The 22,278-nt window shown below is 39.0% G+C and overlaps 2 protein-coding genes across 2 annotated transcripts; one reads left to right on the top strand and one right to left on the bottom strand.

Annotated features, from left to right (window-relative positions):
- The first annotated feature begins 243 nt into the window (after positions 1 to 243).
- On the top strand, positions 244 to 21,900 carry HHLA1 (HERV-H LTR-associating 1). Its single transcript, XM_053467919.1, has 13 exons — positions 244 to 274; positions 752 to 832; positions 2,342 to 2,425; positions 2,515 to 2,598; positions 3,699 to 3,782; positions 4,780 to 4,836; positions 4,939 to 5,025; positions 5,355 to 5,361; positions 9,670 to 10,019; positions 10,647 to 10,727; positions 17,981 to 18,128; positions 20,083 to 20,165; positions 21,783 to 21,900. The coding sequence occupies exons 1-13, from the start codon at positions 244 to 246 to the stop codon at positions 21,824 to 21,826; spliced, it is 1,221 nt and encodes a 406-aa protein (XP_053323894.1). The 3' UTR covers positions 21,827 to 21,900.
- LOC128496987 (GPN-loop GTPase 2-like) lies at positions 12,617 to 13,630 on the bottom strand. Its single transcript, XM_053466827.1, is given in 2 exon segments — positions 12,617 to 12,956; positions 12,959 to 13,630. Coding segments are annotated over 2 exon segments (807 nt in total). The 5' UTR covers positions 13,611 to 13,630; the 3' UTR covers positions 12,617 to 12,801.
- Positions 21,901 to 22,278: the final 378 nt, after the last annotated feature.

Raw genomic sequence — 22,278 nt, 5'->3', positions numbered from 1 at the left:
ACATCACACTCATCCTGGAACCTGGGCATGATAGAAGTGTAATTTTCGGGCCCCAAAATTAAGGTGCGTCTTATACATGGGAGCGTCTTATACATGGGGAAATACGGTAATAAAATGGGCTGATGAGCTTTTTTTTTTACAGGAACTACAACTGAGAGCTCACACAGAGAGAAGAGGGTGGCCGTGCTGGGTACAACAGGTGAACGTATTTGTACATGTACACACCTACACCATCCACCGAACATGTCAGATATGGAAGTGGGTGGGGTCAGAAGTGGGTGAGGCCAGAGGTGTGGCCACCTGTTCACCTTTCCTGAAGATCTACATCAACCTCAGCCTCAGAGCGTCGAGAGGTGGCCACATGGGACCTGCAATGGTGGTCTGGGTCAATCAGGAGATGTAAAAAAGACCAAAGACTGATGTTTAAATGGGCTAAATTGGCTTTATTACCAAGTAGGAAATGATAAAATTAGGTTTTGGTTTTCTTTAGTGGTCTAATACTAAAGAAAAGTGGTCTAATAACACTGTGTTAATCTCCACCACTTCTGCTGGGATGCTGTTCCACTTATCAATCACATCCCCCATCTCTCTTCTCTCCTCCAAGCTATACATATTCATTCACTTTTTCTTTATTTCCTAATGCCTACGCCATCTTCTTTGTTAAATAAACTGCCATGTATGGTAATACATTCTAAAAATATTATATGTTTTTTTCCCCCTTATTTAACTCAATATCACTCATATTATTCAGAAATACCTGCTGCTTCTGTTGATCTGTCTCAGTTCAATTTTACCGATTTGGTGAATGGAATGCTCAGTAAAGCTCTTAAAGGTAACACATTTTTTTTTTATAAAGTCACTTGTGATGTGTTTCCATATTATATGATATACATTATTTTTACTGGTATTAGTTACTTGTGTTTCCATAACACATAACAGTTGTATAAATCCTTTTTTTTATATTAACTGTGAATTTTATTTTTTTTAAACATATATAAAAATCTGTTTTATAAGTGTTTATATATTGTTAATATTAAAGTGTCAGTCTCGATAAGGAAAAGGCTTTCTATTTTATGGTACTTGTCAACTAAATAGGTTTAGAAGGCTGATGAGCCTTGACCCGATGGAGAGTAAAACATCATACATGAAACCTTTTCCCAAAAAGCAAGTACCCAAAATCTGTATCCGAGCGCCACAGACTTTAGAGTCTCTAGTAACTGAGGAAATGTGGCGCTCCATACCAGGAGGAAGAAGTAGTCCCAAAACAGAAACCCTTCAAAGGCCAGGGCCCATAATCTGTAGGGAGGAGGCTGGCCCCCAGGCCCCTCCAGGAGCCCAGGGAACGGAGGGTTCCATGACACATAGTTGCTGGTTTTCTCCACCTGTTGGTGCCTCTGTCCATACCTACGAAATATCTCCTCCAAGAAGGGCTGATTTGTCCTTCACAATGTATAGTTAAATCAACGAGATCTCTTCATAATTTAACAATAATGTACTATGAAGTCACCTCAGCTCCAACCAACCATTTACTTATTCATATTTGTATAAATAAACATAGTTTTTTAGTTTATGTATAATTGGATGTGCTGCTAAAGCTTTGCAGGTTTTTCTGCTTTTTTTTTTAGTTTAGTTTTTATTTTTGTGATTGAGTTTTTTAAGGTAATGTGTTTCACACATTTAGCTCAGTGTTTATTTCTTTAATTTTATTTTATTGTAATATTTATTTAATATTTATGTTTTTTAAATGTCATTAGTGTACTCGAAGGCTTTACAAATGTTAATTTTTTATGGAACACAGTTAAAGAAAAATGCATACTTTAATGCAAGTGATACCTGGGTGGCCCCTAAAACTGTTGGGGTGTGCCCATTTTCCTGCCCCCCCCCCCTGCTATTTGGCTTGCACATCTTCTGCCACCACCAGTCAGTCAGCTCTGGCTAAGAAAGGGTTCCTGGTGGGTCTAATGAGATCCCCTAATTGATTTCAATGGGAGCTCTTTCCTGTCACTGATTGGCTGCTTCAAACTTCGGACCACAGAAGAGACATTTCACTGCAGCTGTGAAGCTGCAGCTTCTCCTGGACGTAAGCAATTTATTTCTTGTTTTTGTATGCACTTTTAAAGTACCTTAAAATGCATTATTTGCTTAGGGGGCTGCCTGGGACCATGGAGCGCCCCTTTAAAAATCAGGAAAATTCATTACTGGAGATAACTAGCTAGAGGCAAATCAATTATTCCCCCCCCCCCTTTACATAAGGCTGGTCTACACTTTAGTACAGATGCCATGTATGAAATGCCCTTGTTGTGGTCTTCTACCTATTAAGCTGCCGTTATTTGTTTTCTAGGTGCCAAAAAGTTCTTCTCGTTCCTAAGCGTGACATCATACAGCTCAATGGCATTCCATAAGGTTTCAATCTTTATATATAACAGTATGTTTCACTAATTAATACGCATCACACAGTACACTACGTGCACTTAATACGGTGCAATAATGTTTTGATCTTCTTGTTCCCCCCAGTTTCCAACATAAAATATGTAGACTACCAAAAATTCCCAATGAGGTACTGTTACTGCTTAAACAACCGGACCAACGATTTGACAGGTGAGCTTTCAATAGCTGTTGACAGCAAACAGTTATGATGTAATAATTCAATATTGTTTTTTAACGACAATACCTGTCATTAAAGGTTGAATATAATATATATAATATATATTCTTTAACTATTCCTAACTATTATCATGACTAATTCTCTCCAAGAGGTCATAACAATAAAATAAATATAAAATTAGAAGCTCACGTGTAAGAAAGCATTTCTTTAATGATAAGACTGGTGATACATGGGACAGCCTTAAGCACAAGAGGTTAATACTGTAAGGAAATTTAAGGATGGGTATAAGGCCACCCTGAATATAAGTAAGGCGAAGACCAAGTATGAGATCTTACATCAGGTAGAAATGTAAGAGAGCGGATGGGCCAAATGACCGTTAGGGTTTATTGAGCATGGAATACAGTGCTGTGTACAGTAAAAATCATTATCATCAAGGAAACTTAATTTCATTTTGTTCCAATAAACCTAATTTTCTTTGCAATCTTTTAAAGCCGTCATTGTAGGCAATAGGTGATCTTCCATTCTCAAACACTATACTAAACGGATTCTTTATGGCAATGCTAAGGAAGTCCCGCTGCTCTAATGAAGTCTTTTCCTCCTTAGACTTTCATAAGTCAGATGGTCCCTCTTTGTTATTAAGACAGAGTCATTCCATTGTTCTCCAAAAGGTAGTATGATAAGGATCGTGTTTGTCTAGTAGGTTGAGCATTTGACAGTACATGATATTTTGGGTTACTTTACATTCACTTCATATGAAAACTAGAATTGTTTTAAAACAGAAGGCAACACCCTAGTATAATGGGGCATAACATTTTACAATATTACCAATGGAAATCTAAAGTAACTTTGGTGCAAAATGGCAATTATTGTAGATGAAACAATATTCCTCCAGTTTTTACTCAACTCTCCTTAATAATTTAGATACAGCGTCAATCTTAAGGTGTCATTAGCAGGGACAAACCTTTGACATAACAGATTGGCTGAACTAATTTTACCCCATAATGTAGCCATAAAATATATTTTATCTCATATTTACCGTTCGTTTTAACATAGATAATCATAATATGTACATCATCGCTACTTTTTCCCGTAGATTACACCGTATTATTACTCGATATTGTTGGAAACACGACCAGTTCTCTGAAGGAACTATTTAAGTCAACTTCTATTGTTTCAGGTAGGTTTAATTAAGCACATAGATGCAAGACACTAAGGAGCACACTAGTTGATGAGCGAGATCACCTGGACATGTATCTTCCAGTTCCCCCCAGTCCCATCATGATGACTAAGAGAGATGATGATGATGACGACAACTATTATTATTATTATTATTGTTGCATTACTTGTTGCATGTTTTGTTAATGGGAAGTTCATACAACTTTCTTTTGTCAGTCTCTGTGCCTCCTGTCATTGGGCAACGAACACTTGCTTTTTGAATGCCATTTAAAAACATTCGAAATTCTAAATGCCAGCCCTGTGCTCTGTAAAATACATGTGCATGGGCTCCAGGGAACTCTGGGTTTCAGGGTCACTGTGGGGAAACCCCCAGTCGCGAGAGCCGCACTATGGCATGCTCCACTCCCCGCCCACTATCCCTCCAAAAATAGCAGGTGTCCTGTGACATCAGCAGGGCCGCCCACAATGTCGGTGGGACCACCCACCATCATCAGCGGGACCTCCCACTCGCATCCCGCAAGGGGGGATCTGGATAGCCAGAGACTTCCCAGGTAGTGGGGGGGGGAATCAGAGATCTTCCCTATAACCGGCTCATTGAGCAGCAGCAATTGTGGGGGCTGATCACCCAAAGAGGGAAACTACCCCCCAGTTGAAAAGCAGAGGGACTGCTACCACCAGAGGCCTGGGCCGACTAGAAACACATCACTGTACATTCGTAACCTAGTAAAAAAAAAATAAAAAAATAGAATTTTCAAGACCTAGTTAGAATTGTATGCTAAAAAACTTACTTTTCAACATTTATATATTCTGTAATTAAAAGTTTGTGTCTACTTTCTGAAATAAAATAAAAGTTTTGCTTTTCTGCTATAAAGTAAATAAATTACAAGGAGTTTAATGGGGCAATCTAGCACACAACGAGTCTTAGATGAAATAGTTGCCGCTATACATGTCATATTGTTTATCCTGATTAACAAAGAATAATGATCTTTTTCTTTCAGTGAGCCAAAGTAATGAATCAGACTGCATTTATTTCTGTGTTATGACAGGCAGAACAGGTAACTTGAAATCTTATTAAACCAAACCAAAAAAATAATTGAGGCGGTAGAGATTTTTTGAGATATTTATCAAAATTATTATTATTTTTTTTTTTTTATTAGGAAGAAATTTATCTGACTTATGGGATCTGACACAGAAACCGCCTATCATAAATTTCACCTTCCCCAAAAATGACTCTTCGTATCTGGGTAAGTGATGTTCATTTGGATTTATAATTAAAACACGGCAGGTGAAATTAAGAGAAGGAATAAAAAAACCCGAATTGAAATCAATCATTGTAATTATAAATTACCAAAATAAATAAAGCAGTGCGTGGCTGTTCTCAGCACAAAATTGCTCATTCATCTCAATAAGTATATTTATTTTTTTCTCTTTTTTTTTTTTAAAACCACTTATGTTTGTCAATCATTTCAACAAGCATGCAAACTATAAAATTAATAATTAAAAGTATGTTGTCTAGAGCTAATTCATATTCATCGCATCACATCATTATTTTCTTCCCTATTTTCGTTTGTAGCTTTGACGTTTGTCTAGGAAAGGAAATATATTCTGTATATATATATATACTATTGAAATTTTTTTTTTTTAATCATTTTTTGGAAAAAAAGTTTTATTCCATGTTTTCTACTTTTTGAATGTGCATATTAATTATTAATATTTTTTAATCAAGGGTGCTTTCCAGTAAGGTTATTGAATGGATGTGGCGATATTAAGTTATTATGTTTATCTCTGCATCCCATTGTAAAGTTTTAGAAAATAGAAAGCGAGGCAAAAAATAAAAAAAAACTTAGAGCATTACAACAGGTGCTTTTGCCATTGTTATATCACAACTAAAATACCTGCTTCAACACAGTTGACTTACCTTATAAAGACCTTAATTCTCTATTTATGCTATACAGACAGCCTTCAATGTACACCAAAATAACTAATAGAATAAAAGAATTGTGAAGGCTTATCCAGGATCACATTTAAGATGAGCTTATATATAATAAGAATAAGTCGTTGACAGTGCTCCCACTAAGCTGTGCGCACGCACATAGCTTTTTTAGAGAGCGCACATGTCCAAAAATTGTGCGCACAACAGTTTTTCCCAAAAAAATTAAAAAAAAATAAAAAAATTTGAAACTTTATGCGGCGCGGATATTGTGCGCACAACATTTTTGCTCTGTGAAACTTTTTGCACAAGAGAAATTTTCTGCGCACGCCAACTAAGAAAAATTAGATGGAACATTGGTCGTTGATACATATCACTTGGTGCCTCCCTTTTTGCTGAAGCGCACCAAGGTTGTTGCTTCATAATAAGTATTTCTTGTGCTTCTCCCAGCCTCAAGTATTAAGCCAGTATCACAACCTCATGCTGACGAGTCCCGTTAAGGACGAGACAACTGTCCATGAGCGGTGATCTGGCTACTGCACCTCTTACTCGAGTTTTGTCTAAAGGCTGTCTTGTACAGCGGGGAATTACTTTCAAGGGATAAAGTGTATAAAGTGGATATAGAGGCAAAAGGTGATTATTGTTGACCTTATTTGCATGTGCCTACCCAGAATCCCTTGTGGTTGTGGCAGCACCATGAGATTTCTGATGGAAAAAACAAGCTATTTGGATGTAGATTACTGTATAATAATGCTTCTACTACCCCTTTGGTGGTGGAAGGGTTTTCCATCACCTTTACCCACCATAACTTTTGTTATCGGTAATAAGTAATGATGTCAGTAATGTAATGTAATGTTAAGTTCACATTCATGCGCTGTGCAAATAAATGGTACATTAACAACATCGAAAAAATGAGCAAACATTTTTAAAAAGTTCACATATATTTACAATATTTTAAGTATTGTACCAACATTGCTTTAATTTTGTTCATTGTTAAGTAAATATCTGCTATTTTGTTTTATGAACTAAACAATACACCAAGTCTCTGCAATCTGACATAATGTGTATACATATATATAGAGAGAGCATTGTATAATTTGTATATCTTATCTAGTATTGTCTATTTATTTTTCTTAACCAGACTTAGAATCAATACTCCCAAACTTGATAACTTCGGTTGAGGAAACAGAAATGATTATGGATCCTCCAAAAGAATTATGGACAATAAAGAGTAAGTAGAGTCACCTGTTGGAAGACCACTTTTCACGTGAAATATTACCAAGTCACGTTTAAATATGAATTGGCCAATTAGATTTACTTATCGTTAGACTTGGGTGCCGGTGGTGTTTGTTTTCTGGGGAAAAAAATTCTTCAGATTCATCTAAATTTCTCCGTCTCCGTGTTCGGTTCGGATGAAATTTGTCCATATTTTCGTTTTTTGTAAAATCCCATTTGTCCGTCTGGTTGCCATGGAAACAAGAAATAAACATGTAGAAGAAGTTGAATAGGGAATTTGAGACCAATGGATGGAAGAATGAGGGTGAAAATTAGCTTAAAATAAATAAAATTAGTTATAGGGTTAAGGATAATAGTGGACTGGTTAAATTATCTTAATTTTTAATAGGTGTTATTAATTAAATAAAATCAATTCTTTAAAAATCAAAACTTTAGAGAGTCTTAGACACTGTGAGAAATGGCAGGCTGAGGCTCACCAAGTCCCACACAGAAGAATCTCGCTCTGTAAAATGCTCAGATGCAGCACAGCAGTGTCACGTAAAGCAGTCACAGTGAAATGAATGGATCCCCTGCCTGCTCTGCTCTTATATAGGCTCTTTTCTTCTACTTTTTGTTTTCTTTGAAAGATGCAGCACAGCCATTGGATAAGCCCTAAGCATGATGTGACAGGAGTGAGCTGATTGGACAAACGAAGATCAGCTCAGTCAATGTCCCTCCTCTTAGTGCAGGCAAAATGGCTAAATTCTCCACCTCTTAGTGTACTGTATTTTCCGGCGTATAAGATGACTGGGCGTATAAGACGACCCCCAACTTTTGCAGTTAAAATATAGAGTTTGGGCTATACTCGCCGTATAAGACTACCCCTCTACCCAGTATACAATAACCTGCCAATCACGGCAAGCACTGTACCTTACCGGTGATTGGCTGGTTGTTGTATACAAAGCCTGCTTAGATTGGGTGGGTCAGCTCTCCCTAACATACGTACACACCAGCTTACAAACACACATATACACATACACTGCGTATGCCCTTAACATACGCCTGTCCATACATACACATTTATACACTGCGCCCACCACACACCCCTGCCTTTACACACACTGCCACTCTGTGTGTTTCCCCCGGAGATATGCTGCCACTCTGTGTCCGCCCCCAGATATGCTGCCACTCTGTGTGTGTGTCCCCCGAGATATGCTGCCACTCTGCCCCCCCCGAGATATGCTGCCACTCTGTGTCCTCCCCCCGAGATATGCTGCCACTCTGTGTCCCCCCCGAGATGTGCCCCCCTCCTCTAGACTTACCAGTGCAGAGTCCCGGGTGTCTTGCGGGGCCGGCAGGGGACATCTATTCTACGCAGAACTGCACTGGTAAGGAGGATTGTTACCGCGCTTACCGCGCAGACGTTCACCGGCGAGCGTAGACAACCTCCGCTGCCGGCACGTCTGCACGATGTGCTTTAACAATCTCCCTTGCCGGGACTTCCCCCGTGGGAATTCCCGGCAAGGGAGATTGTTAAAGCACACCGAGCAGACGTGCCGGCAGCGTGATGGCTGTCTGAGCGTATCGCAGAGTAGGATGCAGGTCCCCTGCACCGCTGCGGGGGATCTGTATCCTAACCCTGCCAGACCTCGAGCTCGAGCAGTAATGGGATTAACAATACAATAGGTGGGGGAGAGACTGATTTATACAACATTAAACAAAGAATGGTGGTCACTCCCTGGTGGCAGATCCTGGCTGTCTGCTGGAGATAATCCCCTCAGCCAGTGATGAGATGATACTGCTGGGGGTAGCCACAGAAGTCTCTACAAACCCAGGGCCCATAGTCAATAGGGAGGAGGCTGGCAGTCAGGCTTCTCCAGTGGTACCAGTGATGGAGGCTTCCGTCACAATCACCTACACTTTTAAAGTTGCTCATCATACCGCAAGCTTGCCTTAAGCAAGGGTTCTCTGAATTCACTAATAATTCAGTAATAAAAAAAGGATGAAGATACATTTATGGAAATATTAGATGCAGAACAATAACACTAAACTTGAGTTGACAATTAATGTCCAAGAAAAGATAAATTCTCTTTAGAAATACATGTGTCTATTTAACTATCTTAATAAATTATTTTATAAGAAATAAAACGTGAAATTGAAAATAAATATATAGAAAGTCAAACTTGTTCCTGCAAGGTTTTTTCTTATCCCTCTTTTGTATTGTTTAACACCAGCATTGTTTTGATTTAGCTGCTACAATGAAACGCTTAGAAGATACGAGCAATGAACACAAAATGCCTCCTACAATAAAGTCTACGTGGAGCTCTGCTCCTTCTTCAAGGAATCATGACATTTCTACTTCTTCAAGTCCACAAGACATGTCCACAAAAGGACTAGGGATTTTAGGATCTAGCTTAACACCTGTGACTCGAGGACTCCCGTCTAAGGGGCAAAGTATTAGTTTCACCAAGTTATCTCCATTGCCATTCGGCGCTGCTTCAAAAGGTAATGACTTCATTCCTACCAGAACACCCCTGTTAGTGGAAAGCATTGTACCCAAAGGACAACACCAGCCTTCAGAAAAAATATCTTTGTTTCCTCAAAATGCTTTTAAGGAACATAGTATTTCCTTTTCCAGCCATAAAACGCAAGAAGGTACCCATCTAAAACTACAAGAGCGGACAACAATAGCTGCTTTAGAAATGTTGGAAAGACCTTACTCGGTTATTCCATTATGGACCAGAACTGATCACAAAACTGTTGGCAAACCTAATGGAATTTCTTCTTCTCAACAACCAACCAGAAGCCAACCAGCTATCTCACGGACACAAACAGACCGCTCATTCTCACGGATTTCTTCACCAAGTGAAGAGCATATTCCTCCTGGAGGTTCTGAGGCATTACGGGCATCCGTTTTCACAGTGGCTAAAACAACTGCTCCATTAAACCAGATTTCTTCCACTAAATTGCCAGTAATGCAAGACAGTGTTGCCTTTGATAGACAAGACCTGCCTACAAAGAGGGATCCAATATCACAACAAACACGTGGGAAGATGGAGGAAATACCCTCCTCAATAATACATACCTTTTTAAGTAAGTTGTAAAGTCTGTTGTTATAATAATGGGGGGCTGTATGATGGGAAAGTCAGAGTAGAAGAACTTTAACCAATAAGACTCATGAACACATTGGTCCACCAAATTCATTTTCAGTGCATTGTACAGTAACATTTTGTTATCTCCTGTTGCAAGAGGTCATTAAGAACCTTGGTTGAGCCAACATATTCTGCATGACGCCAAATAGGAAGTAGGACTGTGATGAACTTGTGACAACAACAAAAAATTGACATTATGGGAAATAAGATGGTCAATGATATGTTACATATGATGGTTATTGAAGATGAGATTAGTTGGGTTAACCATGGACCAGGAGAGACTCTCAAACTCCTAAGTAGAGGGGAAATAGGATGGGGTTTTTACTGGTGGATCTATAGAGTATTAAAAGAAATTATTTTTTTTAAATGATTTTGTAATTATATATACATTAAGAATTTCATAATTATGCTGGGACTTTTTATGTGATTTTCAATGTAATTTGAGTGGAAATACTTTAGCATTTGTATTAGTAGATTTTTTATAAAACAGACCAGCTTTTATTGACACAGCTGGCAGACTGTATTAATTCAAGTATGCACATTATATATTGTTTTATTTCATGAACAGGTTCAACAGGGACTGTACCTCGAGTAAAGCCATTATCGATTGATGGACACAAAATGGCGGTCTACACCTACACGCAGTCAAGTGAGTTAACGGGAAACTACTCAAAAAATCTACTCATTTAAAAATATCCATCAGTAGTACTTTGTAATACTTTGATTACATAATGTTTTCTATATATGAATACTGATTTTTTTTAAGTATTGTTATTATCTTTTATTTATATATAGCTCCAGCAATTTATGCAGTGCTTATTACAATACATATATTCAAAGGGTCTGACAAAACTAGAATAGACCGACTAAGACAACCCAATACCTTGGGTAGAGTCTCTAATCATGAGTTTACAAATCCTTACTCCCAGATCTCATGAATATCCCATTATCTGGAATTTTTTTAAAAGTGGTTAAAATCCAGCAAATAATTTGTAGGACGGTATATTTGTGGGTATCATGTTTGTGCTGGTTTACTAACTACCTGTAGTGGTGTTGTACTTTTTACTAGTACCTAATGGGGTATGTCCTGGGTTACTCTGTTGAGTACAAACAACTCAAACAACTAGTCCCCAATGATAAGTAATGGCACCATTTACCTACAACATGATACACCAGTTGCATCAACCCAGACTTGAGAACCCATCATGTGACAGACAATAAATAAACTACAAACAGGATAAACTGATGAATTACTGTAAAAAAATTCTGCAGTTAGAATTTAAGCTTTACTAACACATGGACATGAAGATCCTCAAGGAAGGATTTGCCCCATAGCATTAAGGACAACTCTAACTAAAACTGAGTGTAAATTCTTTGAAAGTGAACCCAGTACTGCTCAAACCACATGTATGACAGACGAAGTCCCATCCCAGTTCCAGTTACATGTGAAACACAGACGTTGGATCTAGAGAACGTGTTCCATTTGCGCCGTTAATGGAGATGCATTGTCGTCTAATAGCAGCCTAGGGTTTTTTGGGAGAAAGTATACCCCTACAAGGCTTATAAGTCTATTTTTGGGTATGCTTGTACATTATGTGTGTTTATGTCTATTTTACAAAGACACAATAATCTCTGTGAATTGGCTATCTGTCCATCTTGTTTCTTACCTTTGGCCACCTAGGCTGCCTCCCACTCTTTTAGTCTTTCCTCTTGTCTCTTGTTACTCATCCATCTCACTTTATATTCCACCAGGGGCCATCCTAGTGTACTGGTACTATGTTTCTGGCATCCTTGCTAATATGGGAAAATATCTCATAGGTAACTGCCTAGTTCACATATATAGTAGGACCGGCCCTGATTCCAGTTCCCTAATAATCACCCTATTAATCTTCTGCCTGCTTTGTTTCCTGTAGCGCAACATATAGGAAAACGCTATATGGTCTATATAACGCCATCATATTCTGCAGCGATGCACAATGGGGAAACAGGATAAAACCATAACTGCCAACTTTCCTAGCAGGAAGCGGGAAGGAGGTACCACTGCTGTCAGTGGGCGGTCCTGGTGATGTGGTTGGACGGTCCTGCTGATGTTATCTCCCCAGAGATCTCCCTTGTAACTACCCAGTTGCATAGTGGCGCACCAGGGGGCCTGATCGCCTAAAAGGAGCAATCTGCCTCTGGTTTTGCAGCAGAAGGGCTAGTGCTCTCCTAGGCCAAAATGTATGGCTGGACATAGCAAGTAGTATATCACACAACAATAAGAACTTAAGGACACAAAAGGTTGGTAGGGCCGTGCTGAGACAAAACTACTTAATATCCCTTATTTTCCTGGTTTGGTTACCTATAACGAAAATCACCTATGAGCATATGCAATCATGTGCAGTACTTATATCAAGTTTATTCATTTATACTGTATGTATATTATATATATACACTACCATTCAAAAGTTTGGAGTCACTGAGCTGTTTTCATGGAAAACTAGGACATTTCTGCCTGTAAACATAATTGTGAAAGGGTTTTCTTTTTTTTCTTTTTTTTTCTTTTGTTTAACGATAAACCTTCCTCAAGTGTCCATATTTATTGAAATTCAGTACAAAAATAACATATTGGCCACGTTACAATAAAGAAAGTTGTCTAAACTTCGGGGCACGGCCACTTTTTCATCCTGTGCAAATCTCTGGTTTAGTCTCTAAAGCTGCAAGATTCCTTTAGATCAAGAGCATCACAGATCTAGAGTCTGCTCCTCCACTGTGCGCTTTTCTTGTTCCACATATTTTTCTTGGAATGCCAGAGTCGATGTGAAGTGAAAGTCAGCTCCCACTGCAACAGACATGAGGTTCCCGAGAGATCTTTGATCCTCCCCAAAGCAAAACCCACTGCAGCTAGGACTTTCCGCACGCTCTGCTCATCCTTGATGCTGAGTGGTATGAAAGTCACTAGCCCATAATCCTCAATTACCTCAGCCAGCTTCTCATGAAGTCGCCGGTGCCGTTTGAAGAAAGGGTCTGCGGTCAGGTGATCGACCAGGTAGGAAAGGTCCATAACCTCAGTGTAGTAGTCCATATTAAATGCCAATCGACCATATTGCTCAATAAGGTCCATCTTGGACAGGATGTTGATGTGTGGTAGCTCGATATGGAGCATGGTGCCTAGTGAAGTACACAGCACAGAGATGTACTTAGCCGGGTCTGTGCAATAATGGGAGTCCACAAGATGTACGGCACACAGCCGAAGCCCTCATTCCCCAAGGTAGCGTAGTATCTGTGGTAGAGCCGGGTGATGTGTGTACAGCTCCACCTGCCCTGGGCAATCAAACAAGAAGTACGTCCCCCGCAGGCTTTCCAGCTTGGCTCGCAGCCAATCTAAATTACTCTGTAGGTACTCCATGCAGTAGAGCAGGGCCCCATTGGGCCCCAGACGCAGTTCTGACATCACCTCCCCGAGTCCCAGCAGCTCACGCAGACTGACAGCTGCCCCGGGTTCCTCCTCTCCAGCTGGGTCCAGATTGATAATGGAGGCCTGCCGCCCCATACTAGTAAGCAGAGCGTGCATGGCCCGTACATATGTCGTTTTCAAGCAAACCAAGCAACGAGCGGCGCTCATCCATTTGCGCCTCCATGCTGCGGAGGAACGAGGGGGAACTCGTGAAAGGGTTTTCTAATCATCCATTAGCCATTTAAACCTAAACTTGGATTAGCGAACACAACGTGCCATTGGAACTCTGCCTGCTTTAACCTCCATCCCCTTTCTGTCCCGTGACACCAGGAGCAAAAGCTGTCACATATACAGTGTATGTATAAATAAAACGACATTTTACATCCGCTCAGCAGCGCTGATTATCTATACTTACACCGGATGAATTTCTATAAGCTGTGAGAGTACTCCAAACCATTATTTCTTTTCTAAATAATCTGCCATTATTTTCTTTTGCGTCGCTACAATTTACACTTCTTTTCTCGAACACACCATCATTTTCATATCAGGCAAACAATTCCATCTCAGAAATGTTATTTCTGATATTTTCGTGCCGCGTGTTTGAATAATGTTCTGATTTTTTTTTTGCGATTTCACAAAATGTTTGACACACGAGAAAATCTGGCCTTTTCAAGTCATTTTCTGATTACTTTGACCTGCCCCGCGCCGGATATTGGCATAGACCTTTTGGGTTCTTCTTTTAAAGATGCCCGCAAATCATCTCGTTTTTCTGACAAATGTTGTTCTATGCATTTATATTTCGACCTTTTAAAAATATTCCTGGAGGAAAGGTACTCTAAATATTGCTTGCGCCGTTCCAAGTTTGCACTCAAGGCGAATGAATGATATTGCTATTGTCTGGAGCGATCTACTAAGTACCCATTTTTGTCTGGTCCATTCAACAAAGACAATATTTATTCTTTGTATTCAGAGCCGAAAATAGACAAAGCATTGTTTGTCTGGCTGAAAGTAGACATTCACCATACATTGTGACTTGATATTAACTTGTCAGAATTCAACATTTAAGTTACTTTTCAACAAGCTGTAATTAAACCCAGTGAGAGCTGTATGACCTTCCATATCGTATAACATAGGATTATCGGAAACATGAAGGGTTTTATGTGGATAGAAGGAAAGGGAGGGAAAAAAAAGGAAAATGCATTCCTTCTTAGGTTTTTTGGCTTGTAGGTAACCGCTGTTATTATGTTTATAATGTTTTTCATTTTCTAGTTCCTGCTTTCTGCATTTAGTAATTTTTTTATTTTAATAATTCTAGATAATGGTAAATATAGTTCTATATGCAATATATGTAAATATAAGAACATTTGTCTCCCCAATAATATACTCATTTATCTCGAAAATATGATTATGTGTGTGAAAGTGATAGACACCTTGTTAGGTGCGTTCTTAGGTGCCTAAATCCATTCTGGATTTATGTTCCCAAAGAAGTAGACATCTTCTACTTTTTCTATTTGGGGGATAAAATATTGACACTTAAATAAATATAAAATGCACAAACTATGTACCAATGTACCAAAAGTTAAAGGAAGCAGGAATAATATAAATCTAATTTAAGTCTGGTGTACAACAGGTATATTTTACACTTGCGTACCTTCCAAATATCCTATTTTCCACGGCACTGTCTTATCGTCCCACGGAGCTGCCCCACTGTCCCGCTTTGTGCCATTGGAGATGAAGGCCGAGCTAGTGAGATCCTCTGATCTCCCCTGATGACCCAAGGAGCTGGGTACAGCAAGGAGGGTAAGATAGGCAGACCCTCCACCATGGTGTCCTAGTTTGGAGACCTGACATGGTGGGGGGCACGTTGGAGGTATCTTCATAGAGGTATATACACTCAACTAAAGAGTTGGTCCAAAAATACAGATCACTTTAATTTCAGGGTGCTTCAAATTGCTAGGGGAGTCAGCTTCCATGGGTTATATCTGAAAGTAGTAGCCAAAGTATGGGTACCATGAGCTAGGGTTCCTAGAAATATGCAAGATCAATATATTTATAGTTCTATAAAACAAGGGGTTAGCTGCCATCTCACCGTATTCTATTCAGTAAAAGTCTTAAAAACGCCAGGAAAACTCAAACGTCCAAATTTACCTGAGGTTCTGAGGTTGAGGTGTGTTCTGCATGCACACTAAGTCATTTTTGAAGGCAACATTGTCTTAGTCATTTTACTCAACAGGTGTATTAGTTGTATTTCTAGTTGACTAGGAGAAGGAGAACAGAAAAGTAGAAATTATGTCAGCTGTACCTATCTGTACACATAATAAGTGAAGTGCGTGATTATCACTTATTTAGCAGTTGAAGGGGCAGATTCTCAGGGTCACACAGTCTGGAGCCCTTCCTATTCTACACCGCCGTGATCATATCGAAGACTCCCAGATGGTGCTTTTACAAGCAGTATATTATGCTAGAATGCAGGGAGACTTTAGAAAAATGGACGGGAGACTTTGTCTCCCCATGAACCCCCCCAACAGCATAGTCATCCACGACAAATAGCCCCCTACAACTGTAATAGTTGATGGGCAGCCTTCGTTGACCTTCCCTTGGCATAAGTTTTACATGAGACTTTTGCTAAAGATGAATCTCTTACATTTACCCTTAAATATTGAGGCTCCATCTGGAGCCTAAAATGGCTGCTTGCTACCATGGTAACCAGTGTTGTTCTAAAAAAGTTAAAGTGACAGCATGTTTAGCTTGCAATATGCCTTATGCCGAATTTCACACTTTTACTAAGGTGTTATTAAAATCCCGTAGAGAAAATGTTATTTGTGCCGTCTATTGTTACTCTTCTTCATTATTCAATGATAACATTAATCAGAAATATTGCTTGTGTAAAACACGAATTTTACATTTTTTTAGTTCTCTATCCAGGCATATAGTCATTGCTTACTGGGGGGGACTTGCCAAGTCATTTTATGTGATGTTAAGCCCTGTTAATTTAAGACATATGGAAAAATGACATACATAGTTACCTAGTACATAAGGTTGAAAAAAAGACCGAAGTCCATCAAGTTCAACCCTTTTACCTAACCTTCGTACTCTTGATCCAAAAGAAGGCAAAAAAAACCTAATTAAGCTACTTCGAATTCTGCCATCAGGGGGAAAAATTATTTCTTGACTCGGATTTCTCCTTGGATCAAGAAGCTCTAAAATATTAATTCTATTTATAGCCCTGTCATGCCTTTCAAAAAAAAATATCCAGACCCTTTTTACGGCATCTAATGTATTGGATAACACCACCTCCCTTGGCAGTGAATTCCTTACCTTTATTGTCCTCACTGTAAAGAATCCCTTCCTTTGTCATCTATGAAATCTCCGGTCTTCCAGTCTCAGAGGATGACCTTATTTTATTTCAGCTTGTGATTTCTAATCACATTTCCTGCTGTTTCTTTAGGCTCTTAGGGTTGTAGAACCCTGTGATACCCTCATGCCCAGAAAAGGTTCTGAGCTCCTAGAATTGAGGGACATTAGGGGTGGAGAGAAGGATTTGGGTCATAAAGAGGGGCTGGCTTTCGCAATGAGGGACAGTTGTAATATTCAAACAATTTATTTTTATTTTTTTATGCATAGTCTGGCTGGAGTTGAAATGTTTTATTAATCAATCTGAGTGCAAGATTCCTTTTTGGAATGCGGGTAGGCAATCCCGCTGACATCATTGGGAGTTTCTCTGAGGTCGGAAGGCAGTCTGCTGACGTCAATGGTGGGGGTCCCACGGAAAGCGGCCATTTTTAGAAAGGGGGTGGGCGTGCCACAAAGCTGCTCTTGTGACCCAGAATTTCTATGTGGGGCCCCAGAGAAGCAGCGCTTCACCCGGAGTTCCCAGGTATGAGACACACATTCCCTCCTGATGGCCTGCTATCCACCTACACAGTTGTATCACAGGAGGTGAATAAGCATCTTCATTAAAATCTACTAGGTATCAAGGGGTTAATCAGGTTTAATTTGGTTTGTCTAAACTTTGCATTTGCCTGAACAATATTAGAAAAGACAACATTCCAGATGGAACACGCAGAATGCCCCCTTCAGCTAGTGGCCATATAAGCTCATGCGCTGGCCAACATTGCGTTGCCCGGTTGGCATAATACTTGCTTTTAGCTCTTAGGTTTCCTTGTGTCAGTCTCAAGAAATACAGAATGTATTTATGTATATAAGTTGTCAGATATATATACTTGAACCATAATTTCATTATTACTTGTCATGGTGAAACTAAACTGAATTTTTTTCTATTTATCTTTAAATTAATAATGCTGATAGGTGATAAATTCGGCAAAGATTCTATCATGTTCGGAATACAGATTGGTTAAATATTTCGTATCAGAAATTGATTTTCACTCTGTTTTGACTTGTGCGATAGCATAAATGTTCCATTGTAATAAATTGTCCCCACTAGTTGTGAGCTGTGTTTCTTTTAGGATGTCTGCAGGCAAAAGCAGCACCAACGAGCCCATCAATTACACTTGTCTTTCAAAAAGTTAATCCGTGTGTGATGGAACTTTGTAGATTTTTTCATCAATGCCTCTGTGTTAGTCAACAACAATACTCAAGACACAAGACGCAGAGGTAAATACGCCATTGCTTTACATTAGATAGATTTCTTAGATTTGCAAGGGGACATATGTGCATTTGTGCGTAATGTTTGACATAGTTATATGGTGGTAACCAATTGGTTAAATTAATATTGTTTTTTTAGTACAGAAAACCATTGATTTTGAAAGAGCTGATACAACTGTCCATATGTTGTGTTAACATTTTCTTATGTGGCTACATACCTTCCTACCAGTTATGGGAGCTGAAGAATTGACGGAGACAGACCTCAAGCGTAGCTCCCATGTGGCCACCTCAATCATAGATCCCACATGGCCACCTCAAGATGCTCTGCGGTTGAGCTCTGTAAAGTGGCTTTTCAGGTAGAATGGGTGGTCCAGCCACCCACCCCCAACATGGACATCTAAAATGTTAGGGGTATGGTGTATCCAGTAGGCAGCCCCATTCATGTGGCTTATTGTTTGCAGACCTCAAAGTGCCAGTGCTGACACTTAACTACATTTCAGCATGTTGTAAAATGATATTTACTATATATTAATTTGTCTTTGCTTAAATTCTGTTTTGCAGTTTTAGTATTATGGACAAAAACGCCAACACAATCTCTCTACATAGTATAATCTACAACATTAAATGTCAAGTTGACCTCTTCGATATTGCTAGAGGGTCTACTTTTTTGTGGAGTTACATTTTTAGTTATGCTAAGCCATCAACTCTCTTTCCAGAATAACAAGTCCCAAAAATGGCTGACGTCCTAAAACACGTTCTGATAAAAAGCATTTCCTTTTACTATAAGACTAAGTGTTCCCTTTGTAGGTGTTCTGATTGTGTTAGAGTTAATGGGATGAAAAACATGATATGTAAAACACAATATATGTCTAACATGTGCCCCTGGCAGAGGGTCAGGATCCTACAATTTATATAAACGGTATTCTTGTTGCTGCATAACCTGATATTTATCTTTGTTAACTCCCAGAACCCCGGGAGCATAATTAACACATGTTAAGACATAATGGCACAGAAGGAGAAGAGAGGCCCTGGTCTTGCAGACTTACAATCTATTAGAGGTTTGATGGGTAGTGAGATGGAAGGAGAGAGAACACTTGGGTGAAGCAGATTTAGAGTCAGTGTTGTGGAGATCTTGAAGATGGGGAGGACAGATGTTTTTGTTCAGGATATTGGAAGGGGAGGTAACATGCTTTTCTGAATGCGTGTTTTATTTAGTGAGCATACAAGGTTATAGTATATAGCAGGGACACACCGGGAAACATGCCTGGTGGGCTGGTGGGCATTGGTGCTCATACTTACCCGATCTGCTGCTCCACCAATGGATTAGGTGCTGCAGTGTGTGGCCAGGGGCTGGATATGCCCGGCCATGTGCTACGTGAGTATAAAAACGTCTCACGTATGCATCTGACGGCTGCAACTATGTCATCAGACGGCAGCTGGCCTTAAAGTGCCAAGGCTGCCTCCTGATCACCAGTCCGGCCCTGCTGCCTTTAGGCAGAAGACTATTCATATAGCAGACAACCAGACATGGCTGCTTGCTACCATGGCAACTACTCTAGGAAAAACTAAGAGCTGTATCATGGTGCCAGCTAATTTATCCCCATAATATTTTACGAATCTCTTCTTTTTTGGTTCCACCTTGGTGTGCAACGGAACAGAGAATTCTCTTTCATTTGACTTCAAAAGGATTCACACAAATAAACTTTCAATGGCTTAAAATTCTTCACTGCTTTGTAATCATGTCCTTTTTTTTACCTCAGCTTTTCAATTTTGTTTTACCCAGTTGGGTGTTTACCTCAGGTCCCTGGTAAATACATCAGTGATTCTAGATGGTATACAACAGTGTGATCTGCTTCATAGCAAACCATTGCTAACCATTCTATATAACTATATAATTTTGTAAAATGAAACTATAACAATGATTTTATTTTGTTTAAATGTATACTATGTACCAAATCTTTAGGCACTGTACGTCTTACTATACCTGGTACCTGAGAAATGCAACTTACATCTGTGAAAAATTTAAAAGAAATTCACATACTCGCAGTGAGTATTTAAACAATGAGCATTTTCTATGCGACAATATGTTCAAAATTATTACTGATTTTTTAAAATAAAAATTGGCAAAATTAAAAAAAATAATAATTTAAAGGTATATATAGAAAAATAATCAACTCCTCTTAGTGGGTTACTAGAATAAAAGGTCAGAGACATTACATAGATATATAGGTATCTAAACATCATATTCATTTTGATATTTAAATATTTTTTTAATAAAGTATGAATTTTCAGAGAGGAGCATCTTCTAGTCACAGTTTTCATTTTACATCATGAAGCACTGAGCTGGCCCTGCATAATTCAAAATTCAGTCAATTCAGTCAGCAAGATGACGTTTAAATACTTCCCAACCGACAGTCCAGACTTCCGGACACACACCGTCCTGTTTTTGCAAGGAGTGAGGCTCAGAAAAGCTCTCCTGACCAGCATAGAAGCTGTGAAATGAAGCTTGTTTTTGTAGCACAGGCCTCAATCACTGCTCCCCCATGGCCTCCTCACAACACACTCAAGCTGCGTGTCAGGATATGACATCATATACCGTTGTTCTGCTTCAGTGCGTCACAAGGAGATATGATATGAGCTGCATGGTCCTGGCCTCATCACCCCTAACCCTGTCCTGATTCCCAATATTAACTATTAAGAAGATGCTCGCTGGGGTTGGCCCTTGGTAATGTTGGTGAGCTGAAACCACAACTTTCCTACAAATTTAGTTTTTGTGAAAATAATCCAAATTGCTTAGCAAGATAACTATAGCATCACAAATATTGTACATATATTAGTAATTTAAAGTAAACCTTTTTTTTAAAGATCCCATACAACAACCTAAATATGCATAAACATGCAGAGTTTTAATGTCATATATTTATGACATAGCAAGTCATGGCAACATCAGCTTTCCAGGGTTTCTCCCGCTAGAGCTTTCCAGGGCTTTTCCCGCTAGAGCTTTCCCTCTCCATTTCCTTATAGGAGACAGGCACGGGGCGTGGCAGCAATAAAAGGGGCAGGGCTAGTCGTGCGTTAGGGTGGGGCTAGCCTTGATAAGGGCAGTGTGTGGATGGTGCTAGGACGGGGAGCTGGTAGAACCTGGGCAGGGAGTGCCAAAAATGCCACGATGACCTGGAGGTCTGATTTTTACCCCACCCATCAGCTTTCTTACCCCCTATTTTCTTTCCTCCAGCTGCAACCCCCGTTTTGAAGACCACAGGTACACAGTATCTTTAGTACCTCCATCATGCGCTCATATGCTTGATAATTTAGGAACGAACCTGATGGTTGTGGATTGTTGCCCAATGCAAGCAACAAGTTTATCTAAATAAATGAGCTGACCCTGATTTTTCATAATCTGGGAAAAAAAATCTACATAAACTCCTAAATGTTTGTCCTGATGTAAACATAAACACACTATTAAGACATATATCTTAATAAGTGGATCAAAATAAATCAGCACTAAATCTAGTAAATAAAAAGAGTTTTTAAACACAACGCATTGCTCCAAGATTATTAAAAAATGAGATACAGGCCCATTGAAGTGACTGCTAAAATATAAAGTGAAAATAATCGTCTTCTGGCTTTTGCTAAGTTGTATTTTTTTCTCTTTTTTTCCAGCTTTAAGGCAAAAATGCCTTGTAAACATCTGCAAATCAATCTAAAATCCAGAGGATATGTCCGGATATCACTTTATATGAAAAATTTTAAACATCAGTAAATGAGTATAATGACCCTTAGTGTTTTTGAAATAATACTTAAAATTTGGCTGTAAAACCAATTTTTTTCTTTTTTTTCTTTACCGGAGGGGCTTACCTTATGCTTTGAGGTTTGTTGTATACCCCTCTGGAGTGCACAGAGTTAAAATCTAAATAATTTCTGTAATCTATCAATAAAAATCTAAATGCATTATAACTTTTTTTTATAAGTGACTATAAATTGTTAAAATTGATTTTTTTTTGTAAAATGGTAATAAAATATACATTAAACAATTTAAACAATTTTCTTTGTGAAATTCAATGCACAAGTTAACCGTACACTTATGGGCCTGTCTGCAGAGTGATAGATCACTGAGTGGAACATACACAGATTTACAGCATGAGAAGAGTTAATTCAC

The sequence above is a fragment of the Spea bombifrons genome, chromosome 5 (genome assembly GCF_027358695.1).
Source record: "Spea bombifrons isolate aSpeBom1 chromosome 5, aSpeBom1.2.pri, whole genome shotgun sequence".
Classification (NCBI taxonomy): domain Eukaryota; kingdom Metazoa; phylum Chordata; class Amphibia; order Anura; family Pelobatidae; genus Spea; species Spea bombifrons.
The sequence above is the reverse complement of the archived record's forward strand: the minus strand, read 5'-3'. Positions and strand labels throughout refer to the sequence as shown.

What these genes read in the sequence shown, in the direction of transcription:
- HHLA1 (XM_053467919.1), top strand. Translation starts at nt 244, where the DNA reads ATGTCAGATATGGAAGTGGGTGGGGTCAGAA. An exon ending in TGTTATGACAGGCAGAACAG is followed by an intron (nt 4,837 to 4,938) that starts GTAACTTGAAAT and finishes TTTTTTTATTAG; the next exon opens with GAAGAAATTTATCTGACTTA. An exon ending in AAGAAATTCACATACTCGCA is followed by an intron (nt 20,166 to 21,782) that starts GTGAGTATTTAA and finishes CTTTTTTTCCAG; the next exon opens with CTTTAAGGCAAAAATGCCTT.